Below are 19,615 nucleotides of genomic sequence, written 5' to 3'. Positions count from 1 at the left end.
ACTACGCCACAGCTGCCGATCATTTCGGAGGGTTTAACAAGCCGGTTTTGTATTGTAGTCACGCTGGACGTAACTTTAACATTTTTCATTTTTACGTCTGGACGTAACTTTCACAGCTTCTATTGTTACGTCTAGACGTAACGCTAGACACTCCCGACTATTCAAACCATATACTATTATTCAAACGAAGCGCCGAACCGGAAAAGTGCATGACGTCACATCCGTGCGGCGCAGCAGCCGTTTCTGTGTGGGGGTGGCTCGTGCGCCGCGCGGCGCAGCAGTCTCTGCCTTTTACATACTCCATGTACAAATGGCTAGTTTCGACTTGCAAGGTTGCATCAACTTGGAAGTCAATCCATAGCCATTGTTATTTTCGTTTTTGCGTCTGTAGCGCATCAAGCGTGGCCTCGCACTAATCATGACTGCGTTTGAAGGTAATATTTCAAGCCACATTGAACACTAATTGAAATTAGCGTTGCATATTTTTCAACATGCGATTATAGACTCTGAAGCGACCATGCACAGAGTGTGATAGCTTACACTTTCGGTAGCCGTAGCGATCACCCACGCTGGCATTTCGTGACTGCTGAAGAGTGTGTCGTTCATACAAACTTGTATGCGTTTTAATCAGTCACTGAAGCCGTATTGCCTTTTAGATTAGTAGTTTGTGACCTGAGTCGTGTGACATGCTTCAAGTGTTTCACACAAGCTTGCAGTTTTATAGGGAGCGGCATGTGGTAGGCTTGCTGTCATCTTGCATTTGCCGGCATAGTGTGTTCACCGATTGTTTCATCGCGTCTTTTTACTTGCAGAGATGGGCGTCCTGCCCGAGATTGCGCGAGCAGTCGACGACATGGAGTGGACGTGAGTGTCTATTTAAACCAGCCGTTTTCTTTTGCTGAAAAGTTAGTTCATCGTGATAGCCAGGTACCCAAGCTGCTGTAACCTCAACCACTCGACCAGTGGTTCGTCGGCGCTTCGAAAGCGTCTCTAAAGCTGTAGCTTTCGCACGAGCGTTTTACTAGTGGAAGATTACTCAGGTGGCTTGTTTTTTAGGTTATGTTTTCATCTCTGTAGACTTTCGCGTGCGTGAAACCTTCAATTGGCCTCAGAAGCGAAACTCAATTTGCAGGTTTAGTTTACAAGCATGTCACTTTCGCCAGCCTTTACGTATCTCGAGGCATCCCGTGTAAATGTAATTCGTTTTCTCTCCTGCTTAAATTAATGCATATATGTTAGCATGTATTTTTAGCATGTATTTTGTATATATTTTTGCATATATTTTAGACCCGCTGGGGTGGTTTACAAAAGGGCGCGGGTTCGAATCCCGGCCGCGGTGGCCTCATTTCGATAGGGGCGAAATGCGAAAACCCTCGTTCACTTTGGGGCATGTCAAAGAACGTACCCCAAATGGTAAAAAGAAAAAACAATCCGTTACCTCATAATCATGTCATAGTCTTGGCATGATGCGAATACTTCTGGCATAAACTTTTGTTCCTGCTTTCAGGCTCCCGACTGACGTGCAAGCTGAAGCTGTGCCACTCATTCTCGGAGGTGGCGACGTTCTTATGGTAAAAAAGGCCATAGTTAATTCTCAACATGCAATGTCGTTGTGACGCTGTCTGATTTCCAGGTATAAGGTCACACATAAATGTGGGGACATTAAAGGAGTACTGACACGATTTTGAAGTGCAGCAAAACGGACGTTTTTGGTTTCCTTGGCATGTAGTGCACATTAACGCGCTCCCCACACCGCATCCGGGAAACACGTATAAATATTTAAGTTTGATTTTAAAGTTTTCATCTCCCAGCATCTGCAAGGCAGCTTCACCGCATGGAGAGCCCTATGACGTTTCAAGTCAGCTCAGTTGGTTTGCGAAGTCTGGGTTCTGCATGCAGCCTAAATCACAGAAATCGCTGTCAGAGGCACTGGACGACAGTTCACTCATCATGAACCACGTTCGAATGACAGCAAAGAACAGCAGGTGCATATTTCGTGGGTTGCAGTCTGCCCGTGACGTCACGGGCAGACTTGACACGTCACTATGAAGTCGCCCTCTCGAAACCGAAACCGAAACTGCTGGTTGAAAGAAGCGGTATTAAAAATATATGCAATGCATCCCCAGGCACCACGACACTCTTTTTAGGGTTCTCGACACCCGTGCTTTCATTTAGAGCAACAACCCGAAAAATTTTAAAATTCATGTCAGTACTCCTTTAATGCACATACTGCTAGTACTGGCTAGTTTGAGTCATATCGTAGGTCATCTGCTTAGTGTCCTTGAGTACGCAGTACACATTCACAGTTTAGTAAATGTATATTGCTGTTCTGTAATGTCCGTATTGTGTTCCATAATACATTCCCCTTTTGTTCCGTAATGTATATTGTGTAATATGAAGGACACCTGATAACATGTTTTTAAAGTATCATTGAGCTGCTGTTGGCTCCATGAGTATATGAATGCCGGTAAGCTCTGTGTAGTATTGGTTCTCTAAGCTCGCTGAGACATTTTCCTGAGGCCTGAATATTATCTCATCCATCTTATACATGAACAACATAATTTTTCTCTCTTGTTTCACACCGGCTTGCATTAAAGTACATTGAATTGGTGACCCACATAACATTACCAAAACGAGAAAGTTTTGATACTTTTTCTTATAAAAAACATGAGTAATCTCCGTTGTGATCCAGAGATTCGTTTGCAATGCAGCGAGTTGCCGAACTAGAATGTACGATGTGAGGACTGTATGGCGTTACGACAAAAAAGTGACTCAGAGATTTGGGGCAAGTTCATAGCTCGGCCTGGGCAGTGCTACAGAACGCAAGAAAGAGACACGAAGGAAATACTAGTTAATTGCAGATGTAGGTTGACAAAGCCAACTGATGATGAAAACTGACACAGAGCGTGGTATAGTAGGCTTGTGTAGGTTTGTTTAAATTGATTTTTTCGAACCTTGATTTTTTTTTGTAATTCTGTTATTATTATTATTGCTTGTTTTCGCTTTTGTTGTTCAATGTTTACAATGCTTTTAATTGCCGCTCCTGCTTGGGCCATGTGGCCTGCAGTATATCTGTAAATAAATAAAAAAGTGAAAGACGAGAACGACTGTGAAAGAATAACACCTGATCATTTCACCCTGAGTTACACACATGTCAAGTGAACGACAACCTTGGCCACAAAAATGACGTAATCCTGGCTATTAATATGAAATGCTTCCTTTTTTTTTCTTGTCTTTTTGCTATGATGGCACAAGAGGACAGCTATGCTGTTGATTACAGAATAACAACCACGCAAGTGGCATATTTTAAAGTTTTTATTTAAAAATACCTCTGAAGGCTATAAGAGCATGTATTACGTAGAGGGAGGGGTTAATACGAAGACAGTATATCATAATTAATAAAAATATAGTAAGCATAATTAGCAAACAAAGCACACTGGTGAACAAAAAGGCTTAGCAATCGGAAAGCGCATATTACGAGAACAAGAGATTATATAAGTAAAAGGACATGTTATAATTCAAGTTCTTGTATGTCCCCCTTCAGGCACGAATCATAATAGACTGTCTACAAATGTGTCAAATTTACACACCATTATTCCAAGGCACTCTTATTATATTTCCAGAAACAAAGTAACATAATATATTTTGTGCAGGTTTCAGTAATTCATTGTAATTAGCATGTAATTAAATATCTTTTTATTCTGCAGTCGGTCACGTTCCATCTTCACACAAAAATAATGAAATCTTAAGCGCAAAATGCACACACAGATTGTTTGTGGTTGCATCCATTTCGAGCATACAAGAATTCTCATTTTGGCATGCCTCCTGGAACGCAGCACGTCGAATAGCTTGTCGAATGTGGTAGTGTCTTCAGGAAAGTGATCCTCTGCAGCAATACGCAGCACAATTAAGTTAAATGAGCACTAGTTGTCCACACGGGAAGCGTGTACAAATGTTCACACTGCGTTTCAAGCCGGTTGAAGTGACACGCAATGCGTGACAAGCCTCTACATTTGATGTGTACAATTGTACACACCGCTGCTCAAGGGGATATAAGGCTCTAAGAATAGTAATGAGATAGTTGTGCACTAACTTGTATGGATTATATGTAGATGCGATGTACGATACGATGTCAAAAAATGAGAAACAAGGTTGCAAGTCATACATTATGCCTTGTTTTAAATATATATAAAAAGAAAGTCTGATACTAAAAACATGGCTGAATAATATGGCCAAGAGAAAAATAACAGCTAACGCGAAGCCACAAAAAAATCCATACAGATTTCTCAGAAAAAATTTCTTAGTTGCCGAAACATTCGTCCTGTTCCAGGGTTCAAATCCGGGACAAACACCTTACTGGGGCAGCCGCTCTACTAATTGAGCAAAACCAGGAAGATAGCAATTGGCAGCGTGAGGGCAAATTAATCGAAAACTTGAAGTGCATGTACACAGAATACTCTTTCTGCGCAATCTGTGTGGATTTTCTTGTGGCTTGTGTTACTTTTTCGTGTTACGAACAGGTGTTTGTCATTTTCTCTGAAGCCTTCTGCCACCTTGCATGATTTCGCCGAACCAATTTGCAATATACTGTGCTTCGAAGTTGACTTGACAAATTTTAGGGCAATCCAAGAAAAGACAGCGAACGATGGTTCCCCTGGCAGCCTGTCATTCATGACATTTTCTGCATTTGTTTTGCTTGACGACATTTCGCCGCGCAGGCCGCTGAGACTGGTAGTGGCAAGACCGGTGCCTTCTGTTTGCCGATCCTGCAAATTGTGTGGGAGACGCTGAAGGACGACGAGCTTGGCCGAGGCAAGAAAGGCGCTGCAGGAGCCAAACCGAGCACTGCCTGTGAGTTTTGTCGTGCTTGCTGCCAACGCGATCTTTCGTTGCTGGACTTGCTGCCAAAAAAGTCCCGATGGTGAAAATACCCTGCACTGGGACATGTGTGCACTGGTGTAATATGAGAAAGAAATGAGATAAAAAAGAAAAGGAAGTGCACTCTAACCTCATTATAACAGTCACATCTGCCACGAAAATAAATTCGTTATATCCGAAAATTCGTTATAAACATTATTCGTAACACTGTATCTATGAAAAGACTATTCTCCACTTACTTCGTTGTAACCGATAATTCGTTATATCCGTGTTCGTTATATTGAGGTTTGAGTGTACCTATAACGATACAGCCTTTGTTAGAAATGTTACAGGACAAAGGTAATAAAAAATGTAAAATTGCACTTACTGAATAATGATCCTAGCTCCTATCAAAGTAGTTCCCTTGGCTATCTATACACTATTGCCAATGTTTCTAGATGTCTTGGAAGCAAGCACGGAAATCTGTGACTGCGATGCTTGTGAGCTCGTTTGTCACAGCCCATTCGATGTCTGCGATGTCTTCGTGAAGATTTCTTTATGCGCCACTCAAAAACACGTCTTCTTGAAAGTGCCTTGCCTGCATGTGCTTGCTTAATCATGTCATGGTTTCACGGGGGAGCTTTGCCGAGCTCAACGCAGAACTTAATGTTCACTCTTTGCTCACAATCAGCATCCATTAATTGTGTCACCTTAAATAATGCGAGAACAACACGAACAATGTGTTGCCAAGCACAGCCCTGTCACAGAGTGAGTTAGTGCGGAAACATGGCCAAGGTCATGTCAAGTAAGAACACGTACCAGGTAACTTAAAAACGTTTATTTGTTTTCAAGTATTGCAACTCAAAAATAAAATAATTGTAGTGGAACTTTTCTGACAAAGCGTGTAGAACTACAAGACGCTGCCGATCGGGACTGAACTGACAGCCTGCGAGACTCCGATAAAAATAGTCATCACGTTGAAACTTTTTAGTTAATGTGGAATTAGATGCTACAAAAATAGTAATTATGCAAAAGAACGGTCAAGCAGAATAAGTATGTCTTTTTGTTTAGCAAAGCAGTCTTATAGTTATTTACGGTCATATAGTACGGTGACATCCGGATTACCTTGTCAACATTCAGGGCACAGTCGGGAAAAACAGAACAGCACCCGCACGAGGTGCTGGAGAAACGAAATTGAAAAATGTAATCAATACGGAGAGCTTGAGGTTTCAGGATTCATGCAGGTCTTTTGATCTCAATGAAGCGGAAGTACAAAATGCTATCCACTTGTTTTGTCGAGATGCAGTATCAATTTAAGTCTGAGAAAAGAAGACTAAATTAACTTTTTATTCAGGTGCCCCTTTAAGCTACATTTCTTTGCTTAGTAAATACAAACACTCCTTTGAAATAGTACTCTGCCCCTCTTTTTATCTTGAGTTTCTTGGTGATAAGCATTCAAGAATTTGATGATGTGTGCTTGTGCTTAAAATTTAACTTCAGAGCAGTCGTTAAGGAATTGTTTATTTGGTGCAAATCACTGTGCTGATGCAAGTAAGAGTCTCTCCTTTGCGAGAGGCAGGTTGGCAGTGTGATTGTTGCGAATCAGTGAAATTTATTTATGCCTGAAGTGGTGCTTTTCCGTGTGCAACATATCTATGGCCTGCTAATCGTTCTGTCTTTTGGTTCTTAACTATTTGTACAGCTACAAAATGGGCCATGAGTTTCTTCGACCGTGGATCTGCGCTCGGTAAGAGAAACTTTCACTATTTCGATGTCGGTCTCACACTGTTGCAAAGCATTGATGTACTACTCAAGAATTGAGTTTGAAAGTCTTGCGGCTCAGTGTAGAGTGCATATCACATGATGTTGATCAACATCATCAGAAGGATGGGAGACATCTTACTGCTTTGTATTGTGCTTGGATAAATGGCATTTTTTTTTTTTTTCATTTTAAAATGTACCCACTTGGCAGAGAAGACAACAGGAATTGGCTGCAGTACTGTAATGAACCAAGTGCTCGCTAATAGTAGAGATGGCATCAAAATTGCCGCTATCTTTGCGTTATTGCTCACTTTGCACCTATTGTTTTTTGTTGGCACAAACGACAAAGTGACTGTTTTTTGTCTCGGACATGATCCATGCGTATGCTCAGTGCCAAGAGCATAGGCCGCTAAAGTCATTCACACGTATACATGTATCTCGACACAGTCCAGTGTGAGTGGGAAAGCAGCGTGGTGGGGTTTGAATGTGAGAAATCACCCATTATACCGTAGCACAAAGTTGCGAGGAAAACTTGGTGATCTTTTCTTTTTTTTCATGATCATTCCATCACCTTGCAGATTCCTGCCGAACTTGTGTGACGCATTCACGCATCTCACCACTTTGAGCTGGTTATTCATACTGTCTCTACCATTTGCTAACCTCCTACAAGTTAGCACTTAAGATGTTTAGAAAGCCATTGGCTTGATCCCTGGATCAAGAAAAATTTCTCTTCAGGCATAAAATCTTTCCGGGAAACACGTGCACGTTTCTTACGCACCTTCGCGTGATGTCCAGGATAGTGACAACTTATCCCACTTTTTAATTTCTTCTTTCGCTACGTTCTCTGGTCTTTGTGCTGAATGCTTTTCTGTGTAGTGCAGCGATTGGTGTATGCACAGCTCTGTGAAGCTATGTGATGGATTTCTTGCAGCGGTCAGCCCTGATGGTCTGACGACTCAGAGCAGGGATCAGAAAGGCTGGCACGGATGCCGTTGCACCAAGGGAGTCCAGTACAGAGGTAGGGAATGCCTTCCTTTAATGAAGATCCTTTTGTTAAAATTTACTGACTTCTTTTTTTTCAAGATGGAATAAATTTATTTTCTTGCTGCCTGCATTTCTTCTTTTATTAAGTAGTCACACTTACGGCAAGCAAGATTTCTTGTGTTTATACACTCAAACCTCGTTATAACGAACACGGATATAACGAATTATCGGTTATAACGAAGTGAATGAAGAATAGCCTTGTCATAGCTACAGTGTTAAAAATAAACGTTTATAACGAATTTTCGGATATAACGAAGTTATTTTCGTGGCAGATGAGACTTTGTTATAATGAGGTTTGAGTGTAGCTGCGAGATATTGTTCCGCAGGTTTAATCATCTGTCATCGAAGCCGGATATACGGAGTCTTGGGATCACAAGATAGTTCTTTAGACTTGTAGGGCATTGGTAATATAATACAAGAGATAATAATAATTGTTGGGGCTTTACATCTTAAAACCACAACAGGATTATGAAGCACGTCGTATCCGAGGGCTCCAGAAATTTCGACTACCTGGGGTACCTTAACGGGCACCTACATCTAAGTACACGAGCCTCTAACATTTCGCCTCCATCAAAATGCGGCCGAGATTCGATCCCGGGACCTTCGGGTCAGCAGTTGAGCACCATAACCACTAGACCACCGTGGCGGGTGTGATAGAAGAGATGTAGACCGCGCCGCCGCAAGTGGTATGCTTCACTGCACGGCGATTAGCTCTTCCAACTGTTAGTACACTTACCGCGTTACACAAATGTATTGCAGTGAGGTTTACCGAAACAAACTCTGTCTTTATGGAGTGCAAATAAGAAGCTTGCCACACATGCTATCTATAACTAGAGATGTGCACCATGCTCAGTGGCCTGCAGTTATTGTCAGACTCGGTGCCTTCTTTGAAAATATTTACCACAACAGTGACATCTAGTGTGCACAAATATTTCCAATATTTCAAAAAGTAGGTACCATTAGGAGAAGCAAACTTGTAGGGTCACTGCACAGCACCGTGTTCAATATATCTAAAGTGACAGTGAACATTTTAGATATAATGTACCTTCTTGCCTATCACTCGCCCCTACATATAACTCACAATACCAACTACAACTTGCGGAAAGATTTTAAAAAAAGATCCCCGCATATTGCCGTGGAGCAACCTTCTTTGCATTGCCATGTAGTATTGCCATAAAGCCACCTTGCACACCTAAATTCTTATCTAAGCCACACCCAAGTTTAGTTCTGGATTTTCTGTATTTATTGTTAGACAATACATCTAGGCTTGACTGTGTTACTCTCATCACCTCTACATTGATTGATTGATTGATTGATTGATTGATTGATTGATTGATTGATTGATTGATTGATTGATTGATTGTCTGCATTCCAGGGAAGTACTACTACGAAGCCAAGGTTACCGATGAAGGTCTCTGCCGCGTGGGGTGGTCTACGCAGGCTGCGGCTCTTGATCTTGGTGAGAAGATGTCGTCTTTGTTTTTTTAAAAATTGTTCCGCGCTTTTTTCTGTGGCATACATGTTTGAGACAGCACTCGGGCTCTTCTGCAATGTCTCACAATTAGAGTTACCTTGGAAACTGGTAAATTCATGCGAGTGTCGCTTGTTCGCTCTAGGAACTGACAAGCAAGGGTTCGGCTTTGGTGGCACAGGGAAAGAAGTCGTTTGGAAAGCAGTTCGACTCGTACGGGGAGGTGAGCGACTGCTTCAAACCTGTAGTATTTCATTTTGCAGAGATCTTTTCATTTACTCACTTTTTCATTACGGCATGGAAGTGCATTACGGTACATTTCTATGTGTTCTTGTAAAGTTCAGCGATGTTCTTTACTTCCTTTCCTTCATGCTTGTCAGTGAAAACTTGTTATATCATGTTCTCTGACCGTTCTGAGCTGGAAAACTAGGTTCTTGTTTGTGAGAAGAAATGCTTAACTAGCAGCCTAAAAAAAAACAAAACAAAAGCAATACAAATATGTAATAAGTTAATAACATTGTGTGTTTGTGTTGCTTCTATCTTTCGTGCAGCCCTTTGGAATGCACGATGTGATTGGCTGCTACCTCGACCTGGACAATGGCAGCATCAAGTTCTCCAAGAATGGTATGTGCAGAGAACAAGTTACGATGTTCACTCAGTTTTTGTTTATTTTATAATTAATGAGAACTAACGTTTCTGTGATATCGTAATCTTGTATGCTTCTTATGCCGTTCACCATGTTTTATGTAAGCTTGCTTTTTCTTTTTTCCACTACTGCATGGGCCCACCTAAGAACTGCAGTATATATATAACCTAAAACATCTTATATATATTATTGCGATATCAGTTATAGAAACACTCCTAGCATATATTTTGCTGCCACCGCTGTGCTGTTCCATGCAAATGTCCAATTGCATCGTGTAAAAGACGTGGCAGACGTGCAAAACGACCTAATAGCAAAGAAACAGTTTTCAATGCAGCGTCTATCTAAAAAAAATTAGAATACAATCTTCTATTTTCATCAGCACTTGAGCTGGCAATATAAAGACTTTCAGGAGACCAAAGCCAGGCACTCCTTAAATGTGTTCTCACCTGCATAACATTCGAGCATTGGCTGAAGGCAGAGGTAGTGCTTAAAGGTAGCATACATGCCTAGTGTAGCATACAGGTGACATAACCAATTTTGAGAAGTACGGCGATGCAATAGAAGTTTTCCTGTGAAGTTTTTTAATAAAAGGGTCAAGGGGCTAAATGAGCCGTGACGTTTCCAACTTTCACGTTCACTTCTTCAAATAGACTGGGCATCGAAGGTCTAAGTTTACTGACGCGATCTGAATCTCGCCACGCAGGTACAGTCTTTGAGGAAGCCTTCCAGATACCGCAAAACGTGAAGCGGTGCCCCATGTTTCCCGCCGTTGTGCTCAAGGTATGAGACACCTGCATGGAATGTACTGAACCCTAGGTGAGGGGTTGGATTCCCGAACGCTGCAGCCGCAGTTTCGCATTTCCAAAAGCAGGAGCATTCACGCGCTTGGAACAATGTGCTCATTCGGAAACCTTGTGCAGCCAGAAATATTCCAAACCCATTCGCTGCGGCGTCCCTTGTTAACATATTTTGCGGCCGTGGAGTGCAGAATCTCATCAATTTGTCTTACATCCACAGTCATCATATCTGGGGTTAGTATATCCTAATGGTTCACTTTAATCTTATTTTTTAATTTGCGGCGAATTTCTCTGAAGGATGCTGTTTGCAAAGTGTTCAATGTACTGAGGCTGAGGTATGAGTAGTGTGCATGCGTTTATTACATTGTTACAAGGGCAGATAGCCAACACCTAGCCAACATTAGTCAGTGCTGGTGTTATGCAAATGAGTACGATAGGCTTCACAATAACTTTTCCTTTTTTTAAAGTTTTTAAAGAGAATGTCTCTTCGTTTCCATACCTATTATGGTATCTTTGCTTTCACCTTCTCGCCTCTTTTAATCCAACTTGTGAGGTGCATTTGTATGGCGCAAACATGACGTAGAATCGGTGTCAAATGAAACACGAACACTGGCAAGCATTAAAAATGGTATGGTGCGCGTCGTCCAGTCAACACTAGTGAAAGGAGCACTCACATCAGGATTGGCAGCATTGCACCATCCGCCCATAGTGTGATATTTTAGCTTGTATTCGAGTTCTGATATTTTAAAGGAAGAAAATAGAAATAAAAGAAAAGAAAATCAATATGACAAAAAGTGCTCTGCACGCCCACGCAAGCCACAAGTGAAAATATTGCACTATATAGGGCAATCGCGCAGTGCTGCCAGTGCTGATGTGCGTGCCTGTCACTAGTGATGACTGGACGGTGCGCACTATACCCCTTGCTAATGCTTGCCGCTGTTCGCATTTCATTTGACGCGGATAGTACATCTCATTGTACCTACCTGACTGTCTGGTTAGTTCAACCATGTCCAAAAAGATTGTGTGCTGTCGAAAAAAAGCTTGTGTGCTCTTTAGGATTGTCTTTTCAGTACGTCAGGTAGTGTACGTGTGGTTTGCTTTTACTGCCATGTTCTGCTCTTGTTTGCAGAACGCCGAGATGGAGTTCAACTTTGGTGCAACACCTTTCAAGCATCCACCGTCCGTAAGTGCAGAGACGTTTTGCTGGCTGTCGCAGTGAAAGTGTGACTAGCGGTGTTCGCTCTGCTGACTTTGCTTTCCTTTTTTTTTTCTCTTTCCACTTCTGTTTTACCAGGATGGCTATGTGGCAGTTTCGGCTGCGCCCAAAGAATGCGTCGCCGAGTCCACAGTCACAGGTCAGTGATGCTGCGCGCTCTACTTCAGAATTGAATTTTTTTAGTTTTGTGCTGCATCAATATACATATGGATGTACCGTACCTTCTGCTGTAATGGGATCTCATAGGTTAAATATATACAAGCAATATACAAGTGAGATGGCAAAAAAAGAAGTTGTACACCCGTGAAATATCGTAAATGATACTGAAGCAGTGGCTATAGCAGTAATAAAGAAAAATTCTTACCACTGGCAGAAAAGGTCAGTTGCTAGGAGTAAAGCTGTAAAAAGCAGCATATAGAATACAAAAATCTTTAGTTACAAAATCCAACTGTCAAGACTTTGGTTTACTTAGTGTAGGAGAAGTATATAAGATGAGTGCATGAAACATGATTGAGCAATAAACATATGTTGTCAAACGTCAACGAAAAGTGTAAATAATGATTAGAAAGTTCTTAAGCTCTTGTTTAAAGCTGTGTAACGACGGAGTTTATGAGGAAAGGTATGGAATTCTTAAGTGTAGTAGCCAGAAAATGAACTGTTTATCATAATTTGTTAGTTTGCTGCATACTGTGAACCAGGGCAAAAATTTTGGATGACGGAAAGCTTTAGCTTCCAGATTCCACACTTTCTAAATTAAAAATAAATGAAGTTCAGTTGCACCAATACTGTCACCGTTCAAAGAAAGCAATTAGCATGCTCTGGCTTGTTTTTTGTAATTGTTTTGGCTTTATGTGTTGACTAATTTATTTGGACACATGTAATTGTCTGTCTGCTTTATTTATCGATCCTTTCACACATATCTACGCTTGTATTTAACCTTTGTACTAAATGTTTTTCTGCATTCACATGCAGTAAATGTTGCATTATACTGAAGGAGGCAATGTCCCCATCAAGCTGATTATGGCAAAGTGCCTGCATCAAATTTTGCTTTCTTGCTGATGCGGCCACATATTGCTGCTAAGCCAATTACCATAAAAGCCTGTATCAGATTTCACTAGGTTGCTGTTAGCATGCTATGCATAACACAGGCTCAAAATTATTATTTCACGGTTCCTTCTAGCATCGATGAAATGACCATTATATGCTGCCGTAATAGTTGCGCAAAAAAAAAGACGAAGACAAGAAAGTGAACACCACAAGCCGTACCAACTAGCTCGCCTTTTAGTTTTGCTTGACCATTATATGGGCACACTGAAAATCACCCAGATAATGGCCCACTGGTGCCACTGTGAATAGATCATCAATTGAGGTCGCGCGTTTGAAGGCGTAAAACAAAACGTGAGAGGGGCGGGGAGTACGCTTCTAGGAAGCACTGATTAGTAGTAGAGACCGGCGCATCTGGGTCATCAGATAGTGTCGTGTGACATACGTTATCTCCACTAGACATTATTTGTGTGCAGACTCAAAGACAAGACATGGGTACTAGGCCTCATCGACCCCCAGCACAGCTGCACAAAGCGCTGAAAATATAGCGGGTGTCTTTATTTAATAAACCCTTTGTGCATTATGATCGGCTGTCTATAAATGCGTGAATGACTTAATTTGATGCCAAGGCTGTGGAGACCAAAGCTAAAGCAAGTGCAAGTGTTAGAGTATTTGACAGCAGTTAATTGTACTTACAATGTAAATAATTATCTAATTATTTTATTGTCAGTCATGCTGTATTTCTTCATAAACCAAATTCAGCGGCCCTCTCAAATTGCTTGTGGTAGTTATCTGCTGGCAGCGAGCATTCCCAAAGAAGGTAAAAGAAATATTTTGAAATTCCTACCGAAGCACCCCTTGTCCAATGTCTCAACATGGTACTGCCTTCACCAAAGCGATCGTGTGTAGCAAAATAGTTCACACAGAAGTGACACAAAGGAACTTTAGGCAACAAGAATGTTTAAATTACTATGAGCTCGGTGTTTGTGGTCTCTTCCTTGCCAACAATACACAAAAATGGCAAAAGTGAGTCGTGTCTCCAGATGAGGATGCTGTGTCGCAAAGTGTTAAGATAGAACAAATGTTTTAAAAATTGCTTCTGCTGTTAGTGCAAATATATTCCCTGAGCTGGATTACTGTAAGAGAAAGACATTAATATTTGCCTGAACAATTGAAATGTACAATAAAATAATTACGATGTGTTTTCAACTGCATTTGCTTTACGTTACATATTGCATTGTGCAAATTTCAGCCAGTGAGCTCGCAAGGCCTATCGACTTGAAATAAATTCCAAAAAAGACACCAGTTTCGACATATTCATTCCAAAAGTGTATAATGAAATGCACTTGTGTTCCAGTATTTTTTATTTTTTTTCATGCTGTGCACAAGAAAGAAGTTCTTTGCTTTGGAACTAAGTGGAACAGCAGTGCATTTTACTGCAAATTTCATGGCTCATACCTCGAAACTGGTGCCATGTTTAGAACTAGTTTAATATGCCTTTCAAACTCACTGGCTACAGTTCGCAAGCTGCAACATTGACCTTAAACAGATTAGTTTAAAAATGTAATGTGTGGCATTTCGTAGAATAATCATTTATGCATTTCCATCGGAACTATTTCGAAAACCTCGTTTATGGCATTCCTTATAGCTGTTGTACCAATCAAACGTACCAGTTCCACTTTTGTAATATAAATTACCATAATGTATTACAAAGTATAATGTGTTCCTGTAATGCATACTGCATTACAGCAACTGCTGCTGTGTTGTTTCTGATCTCTGACAAAAATTGTTGTTTCCCATTTGTTAAAGGGACCGACAATGATTTTCACGACCCAGTTTTTTACGGCGCGACAGGAAGCTTACCCTTCGTAGCGTTTGTAGCTGCAGTGGCTTATCCTAAAAGCACGTAGTTATTTTATAAGCAGTATTTTTCGATCTGAAAGGCTCCAAACACGCATGAAGGCTTGCTCAAGCAACGCTGAGAATTGATAGCGATGCCGCTAGCCCTTGTGAAAGCTGTCGTTGTTCTGCTTTCGCAGGAGTTACTGTAACTATGCTTAACCACCTTTATTTTTGAGCTTTCCCACCATTTGTGAAAATAGCAAGCTGTTACAATGAATGATGTGGCTTTATACACCTTCTCGGTATTTGTACAGCGTTGTGTGCGCCTGCGCCCAAGGTTGCCTGCGCCTGTGTCAAGGCTGCCTACGCCAAGCGAAGGCAGCGCCACTTTGTTGCATACAACTAACGCAGGCCTATATGTACATTTTTATGGAGTAATGTCTTTTAGTATAAAGAAATGAACAATATTTCAGTACTAACAGAAAAGTCATCGAACGCGTACACCAATCAACGGTCATGTGACTGGCTTCATCGGACCATTTCTGATTTTGCCACCAGAGGCGCTAAAAGTCATTTTTCGCGACTTTCAATGAAGAAATAAAAATATAAATCCACCTCTCACGAGATAAACAGGGTTTGTTTGAGTCAATGCGACGGACAATCTTTTCATCAGTGCAGTCATCTCACTTCATGTTTTGGGCAGTTGTCGGTCCCTTTAAAATGCTCCATCGAATGTAATGTTGTTTCTCCTGATGTGGTTATGTTCAGTATTTTGTGCATACAGTATCACAAGTTCTCATTTCTTGATCCCGTCTTCAACTTCAGGAACATCCGTTGGCGCTCCCAAGAGTGTCAAGAATGCTCCCCAAGCAATAATTATCGAGGTGAGGGTCTTTGCAGTATCTCTTACCTCTTTTTTAATAGTTATTATGTATTATGTTTTTCTTAATGAAATAAAGCATTGCTCTGTAATGACGTTCTATTCAGCCCTCTCGAGAGCTTGCCGAACAGACGCTGAAGTGCATCACAAGCTTTAAGAAGCACCTCAAGGATCCAGTGGTCAGGTAAAGAATTGACTCATTTTTGATCACTTCAAATTTTTGATCCTGTCAAAGTGCCACGTTCAGTCTTAGTATCACTGTCATTGCAATGCCCTTCAGGTGAAACTGCCCAATTGATTTATGCATTGGCTTTCGGAGGATCAAAGTGGGAAATTGTGTAGGACATTCTGCGAAGCCGACCAATAGTTTGTGGCTGGCCTACCTCATTTACTCGTTCATAGCCAGCACTGTTTGCTAAAGTTGACCAGTGTGGACCAGTGGCTAGGCATAGCTAAGGTTGACAAGTGGCTAGACATAGCTTCGTTGGCTAGTGCTCGCTGTCAAGGTAATAGTATAAGGTAATTATAGGTGACTATAGGTAATAAGAACACTTTTCTATAATTATTAGCATTAAATTGCCACTCAATTTTTATTGCCATTTCTACATTTTAGTTATGTGTAAAGTGTACTGATGCCATTAGGAAAACAAATGAAACAAATTTTTGAAATGAACAGTTAACTTCACCTAGTGCCTCTTCTGGTGTTGTCTATTCACCATACACAGTAATCAGAATATCCTAACGAAAACAGAAATTACCAAATAACTATTTAGTAATTTTGGACGAACGCAGTGTGCTAAACAGACAAGGACAGCCATAAGAAGCGCAACACCTGTCGTTCTTACGTTTTTCATCATTTTGAGGCAAACCAGTTTTTAGTATGACCAACCAACTAGCCCAAATTGTTGCCCTAGTAAATTCCCAAGCATGCTGCAGCCTTTCGAAGATACGGTAGCAAAGAATAAATCTATTAAATGCATCAATGAACTCTAGTAACACGCACTGTTGCCACAACATTGAGGCAACGTTAAGGTAACATTCACAACGTTGTGGCAATGTTGTGTCTCAACATTGTGGCAATGTTGCGTCAGCAATTGCTGGTTCCTAGGAAGCCCTTTGTTTTCATTCATTCGTCTTTCTCATTTGAAACTTGTGAGGTCATACTAGCACCCTGCTGCCGCAGGTGGGCAGTAGTCTCAAGAAGGAAAGCTGCAGCGTCCGTTTCGTCTTCTATTAATCAACTTCTTGCTTCGAAAGTTACAGAAGCGGTGTTTTGAAACTAGAGTTACCAGTGTGTACTGGTCGTATAGTGTCCATTCAAGTGGTAAATCACGTCGTTGATCTCATCTCCATGGTGCAGGGAGCTGTTGGTCATTGGAGGCGTCGCCGCGAAGGAGCAGATTGAGACGCTGAGGAACGGGGTATGTCGTACATTGAAAATCTATTTATTGAGACTTTCGCTTATTCTATTATCGGGAGCTTAGTCTGTTATAGGGAGCTCCGCCTCAGTGATCATCCAGCTACTGTGGAAATGATGGATTGTACTGTAGACTTAACTAAGATCTGTAGTTGTTGCTTCAGACGTTGCTTCAGACGTGTTGCTGTGACGTTATGTGGCCTCATTCATCATGTGTTGTCCACCTGTGCTCATCTAAATTCCCGAGCGCTCAATAGCTTGCTATGTGCACGAAGGCAGTACAACTCTGCATACAGAATCATTTGAGGATCTCTGCATTCAGAATGTAATAACTTGTTGAGTATGATCCATTTTAAAGTCAGAAAGCTGTTTGAAGCCACAAGGGTGAAGCTCAAGCATATCCATGTACTACCATCATTCCAGGGGCGTAAATAATTTTTTCAGGTGGGGGGAGAGGAGAATAGCAAAAACCCTCCCGCCCCCTCCCCCCCCCCCCCCCCCCCCCCCCCCCCCGGCTAATACTTCATTTTGATGCTGACTGAGCCATCGTGTATGTGTTCTCATGGTCACTAGTGCCATATTTTCTTCCAGTAAATTTAAGTAAGAAATCTTGTGCTACTTATAACTTGATTGCTGTGTGGTCTGTAGCCTTGTTGACCATGTTATTTGGATCAATATTTTTTTAAAAATTCTGTCGCTGGTCTCTTCCAGGTTGATATTGTGGTTGGAACACCTGGTCGTCTGGAGGACCTCATCAGCACAGGAGAGCTGAGCCTCACCCAGGTATGCTAAGATACGTTAAACTGCATCAGTGCTAGAAGCGCATTTCAGCCTCCTTTCCAGAATTTTGAAGTTCCACAATTTTTCTGCATTTAATGCCGTTATGAGCATCAGTTCTATGAAAATTAAATTCTATCCACAAAAAAAAATTCCATTCCTCATAACTTGACCCTTCCATTGTAAGTGTTGTGATGGTAAAAAGATGCGAGATGGGTACTTCCTTCATGGATAATTACAATGTTGCTGTCGTTAAGTGTTGTCAAGTTGTTGGTTACTACTGGTTACACCATGAGTACATGACTGCCGATGAGATAAAAGTTCCTAAAGCAAATGACATTGCCAACAGAAAAGTGACTGAAGACGTCACCAGGGTTGCCACTGACTTTCGAGTAAATGTCGCCAAACGACGAGCAGAAAGTCGCCAAAAGTCGCCATTTTTTTACGAATTTCGCCAAAAAAGTCGCCATTCTAGATATGTGTGGCATATTCTAGTAATAAGAATTTCCACTGATGTATAGTCCCGTAGAATACAGTGCCATTCAAAGCCCTTAAAGTATCTTGACATTTCTCAATGCCAGGCGCATCGCCCCTTCACCATGGGAGTGCTTGGTGCACCTGGTTCTCCGACTAGCCGCAAAATGTGCGCGGAGGCGCAAGTATGAAAGGATAAAACGCTCATGATATCCTTCCATCTCTGTCCGCTCGTTTCAAAGGTAAAAGTGTGGTAAACCTTAGGCGAAAGCCGCGAAGGCGTTGTTTGTAGACAGCTTTACATCCCCTCATATGAAAAAAAGGATTAACAGGTTTATTGAAAGTAGCAAGACAGAATTCTTACAGGTATCGTTCATTAGTGAGTCTTATACCTTTCAGTGTGAACTAATATGATACCGGACGCCACTGTCCCTTTCATATATAATCCCTTATATCTACCCGCGTCAATCCATTGCGTTATAATTGAACGGGTAGACATTGTAAAATGTTATATAGCAATTGTTTTCATTGCACACGCTCACCGAGAACAGTAGAAAATGCCTGAATAAATAATTTTTTATTGCACGAACACCCGCGTATCCGCCAATCTTCGCTAGACGAGCTCGATTAGGCGATACTGCAGCAGTGAATAAGTCGCCAAACTATTCAGAACAGTTGAAGCTTTGGCGGAACAAATGGCCGGAACACACGACCAACCCGCCATCTAGCCCCTTCAGAAGCGATACTTTAGCGAAGCTCTGTAGCAATCAGACGAATCTAGATGAATTGAGTTAGAAGCATCTAGATGAATTGAGGAGATACACACGAGTTACAGGACGGACATACAGAACGGCGCGTAATGTGCACCTCAAAAGCCAGAAAAATACAGAGAATAGTGCCGCTCATTCGTTGGGAAGGCGCTGAGCTTAGGATGCATAACTCAGTGGAGACCTAAGCTGAAAATCGCCAAAAATTCGCCATGTCGCCACTCAGAATTTTAGGTCGCCACGGGCCTCTCAAATTCGCCAATTTGGCGAAAAGTAGCCACCATTGGCAACCCTGGACGTCACTGTAATATAAAAACAATGTTCATACATATTATTGTTTGCTGTTCTAAAGTAGCCAAAGCTTGACCCGCCACAGCGGTCTAAGGGTTATGTTGCTTTGGTGCTGTTTAAAAGGTCGTGTGATGGTATCCTGGCCACGGCATGGCCGCATTTCGATGGAGGCGAATGCTAGAGGCCCTTGTGCTTATATTTAGGTCACAATAAAGAACCTCAGGTGACTGAAATTTTTGGAGCCCTCTACTATGTCGTCCCTCATAATCATATCGTGGTTTCGAGATGCAAAATCCCAACAATTATAAAAGTTGCCACTGCTTGTGCGCTT

The 19,615-nt window shown here is 41.6% G+C and overlaps 1 protein-coding gene across 1 annotated transcript in view; it reads left to right on the top strand.

Annotated features, from left to right (window-relative positions):
- Positions 1 to 323: 323 nt before the first annotated feature.
- LOC119371675 (ATP-dependent RNA helicase Ddx1-like) overlaps positions 324 to 19,615 on the top strand; it is a 37,546-nt gene continuing 18,254 nt past the window's right edge. Inside the window, 17 exon segments of the mRNA XM_037642125.2 lie at positions 324 to 434; positions 813 to 864; positions 1,508 to 1,571; positions 4,719 to 4,851; positions 6,560 to 6,604; positions 7,550 to 7,636; positions 9,038 to 9,121; positions 9,279 to 9,313; positions 9,315 to 9,356; positions 9,685 to 9,757; positions 10,483 to 10,559; positions 11,706 to 11,759; positions 11,871 to 11,931; positions 15,504 to 15,562; positions 15,666 to 15,742; positions 16,919 to 16,979; positions 17,687 to 17,758. Coding sequence (XP_037498053.1) covers positions 419 to 434; positions 813 to 864; positions 1,508 to 1,571; positions 4,719 to 4,851; positions 6,560 to 6,604; positions 7,550 to 7,636; positions 9,038 to 9,121; positions 9,279 to 9,313; positions 9,315 to 9,356; positions 9,685 to 9,757; positions 10,483 to 10,559; positions 11,706 to 11,759; positions 11,871 to 11,931; positions 15,504 to 15,562; positions 15,666 to 15,742; positions 16,919 to 16,979; positions 17,687 to 17,758 — 1,092 coding nt within the window. The 5' untranslated portion in view covers positions 324 to 418.

This window comes from Rhipicephalus sanguineus, chromosome 10 (assembly GCF_013339695.2).
Source record: "Rhipicephalus sanguineus isolate Rsan-2018 chromosome 10, BIME_Rsan_1.4, whole genome shotgun sequence".
NCBI lineage: Eukaryota > Metazoa > Arthropoda > Arachnida > Ixodida > Ixodidae > Rhipicephalus > Rhipicephalus sanguineus.
The sequence above is the reverse complement of the archived record's forward strand: the minus strand, read 5'-3'. Positions and strand labels throughout refer to the sequence as shown.